General features: G+C 47.5%; 1 protein-coding gene across 7 annotated transcripts in view; it reads left to right on the top strand.

The window, feature by feature from the left end:
* Positions 1–2,901: 2,901 nt before the first annotated feature.
* The window catches only part of NYX (nyctalopin), a 28,815-nt gene continuing 17,378 nt past the window's right edge, over positions 2,902–14,338 (top strand). Inside the window, exons 1-4 of one of the 7 annotated variants that reach the window (XM_077887734.1) lie at positions 2,902–3,180; positions 11,099–11,308; positions 12,163–12,357; positions 12,695–12,772. In XM_077887734.1, the coding sequence (XP_077743860.1) occupies positions 12,736–12,772 (37 nt within the window). In that variant the 5' untranslated portion in view covers positions 2,902–3,180; positions 11,099–11,308; positions 12,163–12,357; positions 12,695–12,735. Of the gene's footprint in view, positions 3,181–6,185; positions 6,582–6,804; positions 6,882–11,095; positions 11,340–12,162; positions 12,358–12,694; positions 12,773–14,338 lie in introns of those variants that run through there. The other 6 variants (XM_077887730.1, XM_077887731.1, XM_077887732.1 and 3 more) reach the window with 6 other exon arrangements.

Here is a 14,338-nt window from a genome sequence, read left to right as displayed (position 1 = left end):
GTAATCTCTATACCCAACATGGGGCCTGAGCAGAAAAAAAAAAAAAAAAAAAAAAAAAAAAAAAAAAAAAAAAAAAAAAAAAAGACCCAAGGTCAAGAGTTGCATGCTCCGCTGGCTAAGCCAGCCAGGTGCCCCTATAGAGGGTACTTTTAAACTTTGTGTTTCCTTTGAAATTGTATCAGAACAAAACTGATATAACTCATCTGTTTTCTAGTATTTTTGATGTATTACGCTTTTACACAACTTTCTAGTTCTAGCATTTACTTCTATTATTAACCTGGGATACTCTGACTTCTCACACAGGAATGTTAAAAGCCTAGTTTGGGAAACTTTATTCTCTGCACTCCCACCCCTAATCATGTATGGTTGCTAGATATTATTAAAATTCAATCTGGGGCAGCCCTGGTGGCTCAGTGGCTTAGCCCCGTCTTCAGTCCAGGGCCTGATCCTGGAGACCCGGGATCGAGTCCCACATCGGGCTCCCTGCATGGAGCCTGCTTCTCCCTCTGCCTATGTCTCTGCCTCTCTCTCTCTATGCCTCTCATGAATAAATAAATAAAATCTTAAAAATAAAATAAATAAAATTCAATCTGTACCAATTGTTTCTTAAAATATTCACTGATTCATTTTACTTTTTTTTTTTTCCCCATCAGACTTATCTTTTGGTGATGTTAGAATGTACTCTGCTTGGCACCTGGGTGGCTCAGTCGGTTAAGCGTCTGCCTTCAGCTCAGGTCATGATCCCAGAGTCCTGGGATCAAGCCCCGCATGGGCCCCCCTGCTCAGTGGGGAGTCTGCTTCTCCTTCTCCCCCTGCCTCTCCCCTGGCCGGTGCTCGCTCTCACTCACTCTCTCTCTCAAATAAATAAATAAAATCTTTAAAAGAAAAAAGAATGTACTAAGCTCATGTTTGCATCTTGTGGTTTGATCCACAAAGAGATGTGTAACTGTTCCCCCATCACAGTGGGCATTTGTAGTGTGATGTTTATGGGAACTTGCTTTGGCATTATGCCCTCCATCCATGTTGAAGAGTATAATAAGAAGTAGCCCTGTTTAATTCTTTACTATATTCTTTAGAGATTAGAGAGAGATGGTTTTGGAGGCTGTTTTATTTTGTAGTTATATTTATTTTATTATTTATTTATTCATGAGAGACACAGAGAGAGAGGCAGAGACATAGGCAGAGGGAGAAGCAGGCTCCCTGTGGGGAGTCTGATGTGGGACTCCATCTCAGGTCCCCAGTATCACGATCTGAGCCAAAGGCAGACCATTAAGCACTGAACCACCCAGGTGCCCCTTGTTTTTATTATTTATTTATTTATTTATTTTTCTCAAAGATTTTATTTATTCATGAGACACACACACACACACACACACACACACACACACACAGAGGCAGAGACACAGGCAGAGGGAGAAGCAGGCTCCATGCAAGGAACCCGACGTGGGACTCGATCCCCAGTCTCCAGGATCACACCCCGGGCCGCAGGCGGCACCAAACTGCTGTGCCACTGGGGCTGCCCCTTCCCCTTGTTTTTAAATATTTCAGTGTCGATAGGTCTGTATACCTGGAGGAGAAAATTTTCCTTAGAAACAGTGGAATTGATTGTATTTTTATCTTTGCTTGAGCTGCTGGACAAGTAACCTTCTGTCATGAATTTTAGGTATTAACCTTAGCTTCATCTTTTTCCTGTCTTGTGTTCTTTTCTAGTTCTGTCCAATTTTTCTTTGGTTAGAAAAATCTTACTGTAGTTACCCAATGTATTATTATTATTATTATTATTATTAGTGTTGTATGCTACTAGAATCCCTTTTGGAATGAGATAAGTTTCCAGTAAAACTAAATGATAATATTCTTATTTATATATATTCCAAGTCAGCTCAGTGGATAGTTCCTAAAAGGTTGGCTAAGCATCTCCAAATTTGTGACACATCACCTGCGGACACCCACTGTACTAGAACTATGGAGGGCCATAGTTTTGCTTGATAATCCACTTAAGTGAAATAATACTCTTCAGTCTTTGTGAGAATCTTTCATGTGGAGTACTGTTGTTTCCACAAAAATCTTAAATCCAAGGAAACCACAGAGAACTCGCTTCTGATATGATATTTATAAAATGACCTTAGTTAGAGATGACCTTGGGGGAATCTGTATGAGGAAAGATTTTCGTGTTCAATTTAATGTTCATCTTAATGGTTGAAAAATCACGATGCTTTTTTGCATTGTCATCCAACTTGGTGACTGATATGAAGCATTATTAGACTGATTCTTTTTTATTTTTTTTGTTAGTCGCTGCAGAAATTCTTAATTTCTGAAAAGCATTCCTGAGTGATACAGAACAGAATTCTTTTGGGGGTTCAGCAGTCTTTGTTTAGAAAAGCAAGCTGATTGATGGGCCACTGTGACAGTAGAAAGAGAGCAGGGCTACCGCCACCTGGGAATGAGACAAAGAGAGCCAGACTACTTTAGCATAAGAAAAGAGTGAGAATTTGGGGGCTTTGCAGTGTTTGCTGAGGAGAGGAACAAAGGAGGTGGCCCGCTGAATGGCTGGAGGTGGGGCTGAGCTGGAGACCTGGCTGGGACCCAGCCAGGAAAGGGGAAAGGGGGTGACGGGAAAATAAATAGCGGGGGTGGGGGTGGGGGTGGGGGTGAGTATCAACCATTCTGTCTTAAAAACTCTCCTCTGTGTTCTTCGGAGGTAGCGATGGGGTGCTACCTCCAAATCCTGAGCAAGAGCCTGCACACATTCACCGCAGCCTTGGCGAGTAGGGTTTTGGGGAGGTTGCGGAGAAGGGGCTTTATCACATCTTCGGGTTGACGTGGAGTAGAGAGAAAATAGAGAAAATGTGCAAAGTGGGTGGCAGAGCCTTCTGAGCAAGCCGGAAATCAGAGCCGGAAGTCACTAGGTGAAACGCACCCTTCCCCTGCCGCACCCCGGCATCCGGCGCTTCCCCACAGATATTGGAAGAGGACACGGGGTTTCCCACCGCCACGGAATTGGACACCATCATTAGCATCTCAGAGGGCTGCATTACTGGAGCTGGCGGCTGCGTTAGCTGCCCTGGTCAGCTATTTTGCAGAGCGCCTGGCGCTGAAGGGCGGAAAAGTCGCCAGTCTCCGTGCTAGGTGTCAGGAGGCAGGAATCCTGTAGCTCCTCGCCTCCTGGTGAGGACTTAAAAGGCAAGTGCAGGTTTCTGGGGGGTCACTTTGGTAGCAGGCAAGTTGATCTTCCAAACATGTGATCTCAGCGTTTCATTTTATTCCCGCTGCCCCCTGGGTTTTTGGCTGGCTTGCCGAAAAGATGGCTCCTTTCAGTGTTCATTCACTCTGTTTCCAAAGCAAAAGAGTTCTCTTTGCAGCGTGCTTTCACTGAGATGTTGGAGAATCTGTGCTTTGTGAGTATGTTTTAAAAGTCTAAGGAGGACTTAGTAAGCATTTGGAAACTGCAGCTTTCAGGATGAAAGCAGGGATCTGTGGTCATGACATCATCAGAATTAATTACCCCTTTGCAAAAATCTGCCTGAATGGAGAAGAGGTGGGTGTGTCTATGTGGGTATTTAATGTGATGATTAAAATGTATTAATGATAGTTTTCACTTCCCTAGCATGGTTATACATCTTAGGATCTGCTTTAAAAGTGCTTCCACAAGCTTAAATTAGCCCTTATAATAACTCTACTAGGAAGAAGTAAAACAGCTCCATTTTACAAAAGAGGAAAGTGAAATATAAGGGGAGCTCGGCCTTCCTCCTTTGCTTCCACCAAGAATTGACATTCACAGGCTTTAAACGAGGAGCACAAATTTGATCATACCTTCACACGCTAGGTACCTGAGCCAAAACAGCACATTTTGGGGTCCATAAGAAATGATAGCTTGTTATAAGCCATCTCCTAAGGTTATCTACACAAACAAATGACAACAAAGAAAAAAAAAAAACACAGAAAACCTCAGACAGTAAATCGAATGGGCCACGAAACTCAGAAGTTCTCATTCTGTTTCCTCCTTGACCATTTTGAGTTCTGGGTTATATATGGAACTGTTCTAGATCAAAAAAAGGAGAAATGCTTGCTAATTATTCCACTCCTTATAGGTTATTTTCATTTCAAATGAAGGAAATGTAGGAAACTTAATAGGAATGCAGGGAAGAAAATACAGAGACAGAAAATTTTCTTCCCACCACATACCTTTAGCTGTATATCTGAAAGAGGTCAAATGAGGAGCATACTTTTTAAAAAGCTACTATGAATAATTTTTTTAAATTTATTTGAGAGAAGAGAGCACAGGGAGGAGGAGCAGCAGAGGGAGAGGGAGAAGCAATCTCCCAGCTAAGCAGGGAGCCCGATTCTCGGGGCTTGATCCCAGGACTCTAGGATCATGACCTGAGCTGAAGGCAGATGCTTAACCGACCAAGCCACCCAGGCACCCCATTATGAACAATTTTCAAACACACACCAAAGTCTAGAGACCTCATGTATTCATCAACAGTTTCTAGTTGTCAATTTTCTGCCTTTTTTTTTTTTTTTTTTTTTTAAGTAGGCTCCACGTATAGAGCCCAATGCTCTGTGGGGCTTGAACTCATGACCCTGATATCAAGACCTGAGGTGAGATCAAGAGTCGGATGCCCAACAGACTGAGCCACCTAGGCACCCCAACTTTCTGCTGTTTCTATTTCAATTCTCCCCTCCATTTGTTTTGTGGGAATATTTTAAAGCAAATCCCAGACATATAATTTCACCATAAATACTTCTATATTTTTTCCTAATGCATAAGAACATTAAAAAATAGGACATAATACCCTTATCACACCCAAAAGAAAGCTAATTCTGTATATTACCTAATGGTCTATATTTTATTTCTACTGATTGTTTCAGAATTGTCCAAAGATGCATTGTTTGACATCTTGTAAGTTTCTTTTAGTAACAGATCTCCCTTTCTTCTCCTCCTCCCCTATTCCGTTAATTTGTTGGAAAAATTGGATCATTTGCCCTGTAGAACTTTCCACAGTCTATATTTAGCTGATTGCATCTTTGATGTCTTTTAACACATTTCTTCATCCTTCATATTTCTTTAATTAGTAGCTAGATCTGGAGGCTTGATTAGCTTCAGGTTTTCTTTTTTGGCTGCAATTCGGTGATAGGGCTATGTACTATAGGTCACATCAGGAGGCACCTACTGTCTGCTTGTGCCATTTTGGAGGCATGTCAAGGATGATCAGTAGGATTCATGATTTCACTGCAATGTAGACATTTCCTCATTCTGTCACTTCTGGATTTATTAGCTGTGATTCTTTTACAAAGGAAAACTCCCTCATCAGCTAGTGCATTTGGTTATTGTAAAATATAGTTCATAAAGGAAAGGCAAGATAAATGCTTGATTCTTTCCCTTTAGTTACCACGTTTCAAAATAATGCTTTAGTAACCTCCAAAGCTGCTGCTGAAAGTGTTTCTCTTTTTTTTTTAGATGATTTTTTAGAATTTTTATTTATTTATGATAGTCACACAGAGAGAGAGAGAGAGAGAGAGAGAGAGAGAGAGAGGCAGAGGGAGAAGCAGGCTCCATGCACCAGGAGCCCAATGTGGGATTAGATCCCGAGACTCCAGGATTGCGCCCTGGGCCAAAGGCAGGCGCTAAGCCGCTGCGCCACCCAGGGATCCCTGAAAGTGTTTCTTTAAGTATCATTATGAACTCATGGATTTAACATCATTTAGTTGATTTGATGCATTTCAATTCATGAAAGTCAGTATTTTTTCTTTTTAAAATTTTTTAAATAAAAAATTTTTAAAGATTTTATTTATTCACAAGAGACAGAGACAAAGGCAGAGGGGGAAGCGGGCTCCCTGTGGGGAGCCCTATGTGGGACCCAGGACCTTGGCATCAAGCCCTGAGCCAAAGGCAGATAGACGCTCAACACTGAACCACTCGGGCCTCCCAAGGGTCACTATTTTTGTTGATGCTTGTCCTGTATTTGGGCTGTGGACCCACTCAACTTTCCTTCTACCCGAGTACCTTCGATGGCTTGTCTTTTAAAATGTAAGATGCGGGCAGCCCTGGTGGCTCAGCGGTTTAGCGTTGCCTTTAGCCCAGGGGGTGATCGAGTCCCACGTCAGGCTCCCTGCATGGAGCCTGCTTCTCCCTCTGCCTCTCTCTCTCTCTCTCTCTCTCTGTCTGTGTCTGTTATGAATAAATAAAATCTTAAAAAAAATACAAAGATATTCCAGGATCGTGTTGTACTTTGCCTGCCCCTGGCCAGGGAAGCAACCTTTTCTTCGAGGAGCTCTGGTTTTAGTGGGAAATGAAGAGAGACCTACTTTTGATGCGATGTAAAAGAGCGATGATTTCAAAAGAGGCTCCAAGGAGGTGTAGATCTTTGGGCAGCGGGCAGCGTTTGTTGAATGTAATGGCAGGAAGGGACCCTGGGCCAGCTCTTAGTGCACAGATGAGCACGCAGGGTATCAGCCACCATCAGAGCTACGTGGCCTAGTCACGAGGGCACGGCACTGGGAGACCAGCCCCCGGGTGTGCCCTTCCGCAAATCAGGCCCTTGCCCTGGCACCCCTTCCAGCGGGGCGCTCCGCGGCTCCAGGTGCGTGACTAACGTTTCCGGCACCCACACGCCCTGGGACTTTCCCGGGCCGCAGCCTGGCGGGCCTCGCTGCCTGGAGCGGCGCGGCGGGGGCGGGGAGCAGGTGGGGGCTGGGGCTTGGGAGCCGCCCGCCGGGGCTCCGGAGCCCGGGCGCCCTCTGGCGGCCACGCTGGGAGGGGCGGGACTCGGCGGGGGCGGGGCCGCGCGCCCAGCTGCCCCGCCTCTTTCTCCCGGGGGGAGCCGGGAGAGGGGGTCGAAGGCAGGAGCCGCAGAGGTTTCGCAAGGACGTGACCTTAAGGGGTAAAAACCACTGTGTCATGCGTGGTTGCCAACCGGGGCTAACTAGCTGAACTAGTTCTCCCACGCCCGGGGAGGGGGGGAAGGGGGAGGGGGAGGGGGGAGAGGGGGAGGGAGGGGTTGGGCTGAAACGTCCAGACCCATGACTCGCTGCCGGCTGCCTGCCCCCACCTCCCATTGCTGCGGTGGCGCGCCCTGCGACCCGACCCGCGGGATGGAAGGGGGCGCGAGTCTGCACCGGGCCTGCAGTTGGGGCGACGTCACTCGGAATGAAGGCACTGTTTTCTCTGCCTCTCCCTTCCCCCCAGTTACAGGACGGAGGCCCCGGAGCCCAAGCTGATCACAGCTCTGGGGGTTTTGGTTGGAAGGCTGGAAGTGAGAGGAGAGGGCAATTTGCTAACAGAGAACAAAGGAGTTAGGCGCTTTAGCGGTGGAATAGATTCAGTCGAGGTAGTTTAGGGGTGCCTGGCAAGAAGTGCAGTGGCTACCTCCCCCTCCTCCTGCAGGCAGCAGGAGTGGCCATGGGGATAGGGATCTTTTGTTTCCCTGTCTTGCTAGGGTCCCAGAAAAGCCCAAGGACTGGGAGGCAAGGGGACAAGGTCCTAGCTTCCTCTCTACCTGTCACCCTGGGGAGCAGTTCACTTGACCTTTGTGGGCTTCCATCTCCTCACTTGAAGATTGATGGTCTGGACTAGATTCTGGAATGTTTCCAGTACTAGACTGCATGGGAGGTGAGAGTGTCTTTCCGAAGACCACCCAGTAAGTCAGAGAAAAAGGCGAAGCCAGGGGGGCAAAGGCTGTCACCCCAGTCCTCTTTCTATAACTTCCCCACAAATTGTCTGTCACATGAACTCCATTAGCAAACATTTGTGCACCTCCTCCTGTCTGCCAAACAGAGGCTCATCCCTAATGTTTGTGGGACCTGGGGCAAGGGTATACATAGAGAACCGCATGCCGTATGCCTGAGTATTTAAAAGTTACGAATCAAGCTAACCAACTGTTAACTATATTCTATCCTCCCATCTTGACGGATACCTCCATAAAAATTGCCAGGTTCAAGTTCAGTATTCTTACATTTTTCAGCATTTCTGAACTGGAACTGGTGGCAGAGAGATTGGTGCCAGCTACGGCCTGGGTGGTGTGGCTTCCTTCTCTTCCCAGCCTGGGTCCATCCCACACCACAAGGTCCTTTCCCCTACACATCCTCATGTGCAAACAGCTGCCACTTAAGAGGCCACTTCTTGAGCATACACAGTAGTGACACAGTTTACCCTCAGCAGGATGGATTAAGAAAAGTGGGTTCAGAATCTGTTGGACACGGAGTTCTGAGGTTCCAGGGCCCCATGACTCCTCAGCCTGAGTCTCCCTCCATCTTGCCCAGTGATCTTGGCATTGCGGGAGGGCGACTTGGATCAGACACGTCCTGGACCAAACACTATAAATGAAACCCTGGAGGGTGCCAGGAAGGGGCTCATTTCTGAGAGGAAGTAGCACTTGTACTAAGCCTGCGAGGAAGGTTGGAACTTCAGCACATGGAGAAGTGAGGGAAGAAAGGAGCAAAGGCTGGGGGACCAGCCGTCCAGGGTCAGAGTGTCTGTGAATTGTGACCACAGTGCAGAGAGATTGGAAGTGAAGTCTGCGTCCTCTGAGTAACAGGTATCACTGTACCATGTAGGGTGGGGCCGCCGGCTGGGGGGGGGGGTCTGAGAAGCAACCTCTCCTATCAGAACAGGAGACCCTACAGCCCACCCCAGGGCAGCTGGGCATTGAGCAAAAAATCCCAGCACGCCTCCTCGTGCCATGCCACCTCGGTAACTGGCACTTCTTTGTCAAATCCAGATTGGAGAAGCTTAGCTACTCCCACCTTCCATGAGGAATTCTGCCCCTTGATTTGGGGTAAGAGGTCACTCTGGGAAGGAGTTTCTGTCTTCCTTTTTTTTTTTTTTTTAAGATTTTATTTACCTATTGGAGAGAGAGAGAGATAGCACAGGGAGGGGAGGGGCAGAGGAAGATGGAGAAGCAGACTTCCTAGCAGGGAGCTCAATGTGGGGCTGGATCCCAGGTCCCCCAAATTATGGCCTGAGCCATATGGTCAGACGCTTAATGGGCTCAGTCCAGGCGCCCCAAGAAGTGTCTTTAGGAATCAGTGCGGCTACATCATTATGCCTGGTAGCCAGAGACTGCTGGAGAATCAGCAGCTCCTCATCACCTCTGGGAGCAGCCTTCTACCAAGGTGGATGCTGGTGGATGAATGCCCCGGCTCCCTGCCCCGCAGCTGGGATAATTCTGAGATATGTGCTCTCTACCGTCTGAGCAGAGTTTGCCACGGGATTAGGCTCTGCTTGTCCACAGTGCCAATTTGCCTGTTCACATCATTGATTTCCACCGACTTCCCCACTCTCCTGCTGGTGGTTCCAAGGACTACCTCCCAAATCAAGCACAGCTGATCTTTAGAACAACATGGGGGTTATGAGCAGTCGGAAAATCCACGTATAACTTTTGACTACCCCCCCAAACTTACTACCAATAATAGTGTACTGTTGACCAGAAGCCTTACAGAGAACATAACAGTCCGTGAACACCAATTTTGTATGTGCTATGCATTCTGTACTGTATTTTGGCCACATGAGCTAGAGAAAAGAAAACGTGGTTAGGAAAATCATAAGGAAAATACATTTTTAAAAAGATTTTATTTATTTATTCATGAAAGACACAGAGAGGGGTACAGACACAGGCAGAGGGAGAAACAGGCTCCATGAAGGGAGCCTGATGTGGGACTCGATCTTGGGTCTCCAGGATCACGCCCTGGGGGGCTAAACCCCTGAGCCACCCGGGCTGCCCTGGAAAATGCATTTCCAGTACCATAGTGGATTTGTTGGAAAAGAATCCTCATGTAAGTGGACCTGCATGTTTCCAACCCATGCTGTTTGAGGGTTGACTGTACTTCCATTTATATCTTCATCTCAGGATCTGCTTTTGAGGGGACCCTAACCAAACGTAAGGACCTTTCATTCTGCAGTTGGGCCTGAGGTTCCTCATCTGTAAATAAAGGCATTGAATGAAACGATTGCCACAGTTCCTCCCAGGGCTCTACTGGGAGTGTGTCTCATTTGCCTCATATGAAATGAAGCAGGGCACCTTGGGGTGCCTGGGTGGCTCAGTCGGAAAAGCGTGTGACTCTTGATCTCCGAGTCGTGAGTTCAAGCCCCATGTTGGGTGTAGGGATTATATAAATAAAAATAAAAACTTAAAAAAGGGAAACAGGGAACCTTGCTTTGTTTCACTTGGAGTCAAGCTTAACATGCCCGTGCGCTCTGTCCCCAAGGAATAGTCTCGTCTACATGTGGTGGTGTGTCTGCATGTGCAAGCAGGAGGTGTCTGAGGCAGAGAAATAGAATCTGGTTTAGTATCCGAGCCCGGTCTGAGAATGCCCAGAGGAGACCACTGAAGGTCTGAACCCGGGAATCCACAGGAGGAATTTTTGTCTTTTCCTTTCACTAGTGGCCCCTTGCTGGGTCCCTGTGTGTGTGTGTGTGGGGCAGAAATGACAAAGAAGCGCCAGGACTTCCCACCCCTCCTCTGCTGACAATGGCAGCTTTTCCAGAAGGCCACCTTGCAAAGCAGTGTTTCCTGGGCCACTTCTGTTTCACTCACTTACATACTTCTCCTCCCTTTTCCTGCCTCTTATCAGCTACCGACTGCATTGCAACATGGTGAGCATCGGTGCAAACTGCCAGGCTATCAGCGATCTTTGGATAACAAGGTCCCATCGAAGTTTCTCCTCCAGGGCATGCTAGTCAGTTGCACCTCCTGTGACCACCCTTCCCTCCTTGCTTTTAACCCTGTGGGAACAGGGATTTTGATCACAAGGCTGCTTGTTCCCCAGTTGGGGTTCCGTGGTACTGGCCAACCTGGTGGTTGAGTCCTTTCCTTTCCCCGCCGAGAAAGTCTCTGATTGCTCCTCACTTTCCACTCGGGAGAAATGTCCAATTTCCTAGGTAGAGAAGGCCTTCCTCAGGGAGATCCTTGGCCCAGAGCAACAGGCCCACTCGGCTGGAGAAGGCTGAAGGCAAGGTGGGCCCAGTAAGACACACGCAAGGACTGTGGATGGGGACAGGCTTTTCTCACAACCACGTTCCAGCCTGGGCAGGGGTTTCATCTGCAGGGCTTCAACTACCCGCATTTCTACTCCATCCTCACTATGGTTTCCTTCCCAGCAGAGGTTCGGACAGGTTCAGCCATATATTGGCTTACAAGGCCCAAGTGGAAGAAAACAGAAATTCTCCAGGCACGGCAGCCGCAGAGGTCTGGATTCACACCCGAGCCCAGGTCGTGGGAAGAGAACTCCAGGCTGCCGTCCATCGGCACTGGCACGGCCAACACCAGGCGGGCGCAGCCGGGCCAGCCAGGCCGCGGCTGTCTCCCCTCGGGTAGGGATCGCACAGCCGGCTGTACCTCCAGGTCAGTCCCAGCAGAGCAGAGGGCTGGACCCTACAGCCAAGCCCGCTGGGGCTGGAAGAATGTGGGGGGCACCTGAACTGCCACCTCCACTCCCCTAAACCAGGGATTTACTGAGCACAGGCATCTGGTGAAAATGCCCATATTGATTCCAGAGGTCTGGGGTGAGGGGATTGGGAGTGCTGGGATGCCACGTTCCTAACCAGTGCCCTGCCGCTACTGCTGCTCCTGGGCTCTGCTTCCCAGGAGGAGACACTCTGAATAGTGAGTTTTAACTGAGTCCTGATGGGTTTAAGAAACCTCAGCCAGGTTCTGGAAATGGCCTCTAGACCTGCCGCCTTCGGGGGTGGCCAGCACGGCCTCAACCCCAAAGCCAGGATTCTCGCCTTACTGCAGTGAAGGACAGTCTCCACCGCCTGTTTTTGGATTATCAGCCATCAGCCACTGCAAAGAAAGGAAGTGAGCAGCCTGCATTTTGGGAGAACATCATTATTTCAAGCTGTCCTATCCTTCCCCACCTCTCCCAAGTTATGTAACATGTCCTTGTTCAAAAATGCTGATAATGCCGTTTGGGTGGCAGGGAGCCAGTTTCTGGCTGCACGTTTGCTTGGGGGTTGGGGCTGGGGTCAGGGTAGGAGGTGGGGTCTGTGGAGGGTTTAAGGAGAGAAAGGGGCCCGGCAGATGGAGAGGCCAAGGCCTGGGGATAAAGCTGATTGGTGTGTCAGCGAAATCTGTCACTGGCTTTGGTGATTCGAAAGGCAGACACATTCTTTCATCTCTGTTAATCCTTATCTGATACAGGATTTTCCTGCCATTAAATCTGCAGAAAGAAAAATAAGCGCTCCAACCTGCACAAGCAACTATTTCTCCTCGACTCCTGCTCACCATCTCCCCCACCCCCTTTTACTTCTCTGCTGGACCATTTTTTGCATCTGTGGCTGCCCAACTTGGGAGATGGCTGGGCTGGGGGAGCCCAAGGGCACCTTGGAGAAGGAGCAGGACCAGGAAGACCCCCGGGACAGTAAGCGACATTGGGGACTATTCATGAATACGTCTCTGGTCACAGGTCTCCTCCCTGTCCGGTTGCTTGCTGGGCTGTCAGTGAGTCCATCGGTGTTGCTGTCAGGGTTTTAGTCGGATGAAGGATTTCCAAACAGATCCATGCTATCAGTTTTTTTGGGGGGGCTTCTGATTGGCTGTTGTTACTGGTTTCTCCTAACCCAATACCAAGACTGATGGGAAGAAATGAGTGTGGAGAAGAAGACAAGGCAGGGCATTCAGGAAGAAGTGTGGAGGTGTGGGGAGGTTCTCAAGGGACCCCTTCTGGGCGCTTGGTGACCTGTGCTGTCTCCCCTTAGGTGGGGATTCCACAGCTGGGTGGTTCTAAGCCACCGGATGCATGAAAGGCCACAGGATGCTGGTCCTGCTGCTACATGGTGAGTTCCAAGCCTGGTCCTTCTGACCCCCAGCAGACAGCTGCCAGTGGGTGCAGGGGTTGGGAAGCCCATGGATGATTCTAAAAGATTCATGGAAACCACAGGGCTTCTACCCAAGGAGCTTGGTCTTCAAGTGGCTTCCATGAAAGCTGTACATGGACACAAGTTCTGATTAGGTTTCACTGAACTGTGATCACAAGGAAGGGAATGGAGAATGAGATAAAACTGAGCAGGTGGTGGGTTTGGTTGGTTTGCAAAATCCCTGAACCAAATATCTGAAATAACCTTTGGCTATTTTCTTATTCTAATTTCAGATATGAATTCATTTCCTTATTCTAATTTCAGGTATCGATTCATTGGTTTAATCACCAAAAACGATAGTGGCCATATTACTTTAAGCTCATTTAGTTAAAAACAAAAAATCCTTTAAACCATCTTCCTAAAGGGAGAAGAAAAAATGAAAATATCACGTTGGAATTGTGTGATGATGGATGTTGAAACATTCTTCCCCACGTTTTTTGGTCCTGTTGTTATGTTATGTGGGTTTTAATATAACAAGAAGACTCATCACAAAATTTTTTTTCTGTACCTCTGCAGCCCCACCTGCTCAAATCTGAGATTGCCCAAGGAAAAACATCCCTTGGTAAATTCTGCAGTAAAGAAGTCTACACAAAGAAGCTGTTTTTCTGACCTTTGGATGAATGTGATTATTTGAGGTTATAGGCACCCATGTGATAGACTTCTGGGTGCAGTGCTGGCAGAGAAAATTTTACCAGATAATTCTAAAATGGTGGTTATAGAATCTCCTTACCCTTTATTCCCCCTTTTCAAAAAGTAGACCCTGCTCTATTCAATGAATCAACAGGTACACACTATACCTTCAGTACACTCCAGGGACATTATGAGGGATATAATTGCATAGCTTCTGTCCTTGAGAAACTTACATTCTTTTATGAGAGACCCAATAAATAAATGAGAAAAAAAATTGGAACAAGGTGCAGGGAACAGTATGATAAATGGGACATGACTTTCTACCTCGAGGAGCCTCCAAAGGACAAAGGTTGACATTTATATAATTACGAACAGCCAGCTCCTTGCCATTTCTCCTACCTAGAAAGGATATGAAGTTTGATTGACTCATTGGGACAGAATGTTTGCTTCTACGAGCCAATATGATTTTAAATGTGCACCCAAAGCTCTTCTGTTCCTGACAGCATGCAGACAGTATTCATAGCCTGTGTGCTGCAAAACAGGAACTGTTCTTGCTGCTGCAGAAACTCGAAATACATCTAGACTTCTTGTGACAAGTTGGAGAGCTTAGCGGTGACATCATTTGCTAACAATAGATGCACTTAAAATTAATGACCGTCTCCACATCCCCTGGCGCTTTAATTTAAAACACACTCAGCAGCGCAGATAGTATTACTCTGACTACAAGTCACAGGATTATGAACTACATGTTCCCGAGAAGCAGGCAGGGAGAGGGTTCTACCTCCTGAGCCAGAGGAAAAATGATTAAGTGAGCCTGACAAAACAAGGTTGTGGGGGAATCAGAAGTGGCTCACG

The sequence above is a fragment of the Canis aureus genome, chromosome X (assembly GCF_053574225.1).
Source record: "Canis aureus isolate CA01 chromosome X, VMU_Caureus_v.1.0, whole genome shotgun sequence".
Taxonomy (NCBI): Eukaryota; Metazoa; Chordata; class Mammalia; order Carnivora; family Canidae; genus Canis; species Canis aureus.
Note: the sequence above shows the minus strand (reverse complement) of the source record. Positions and strands in the feature narration are given on the sequence as shown.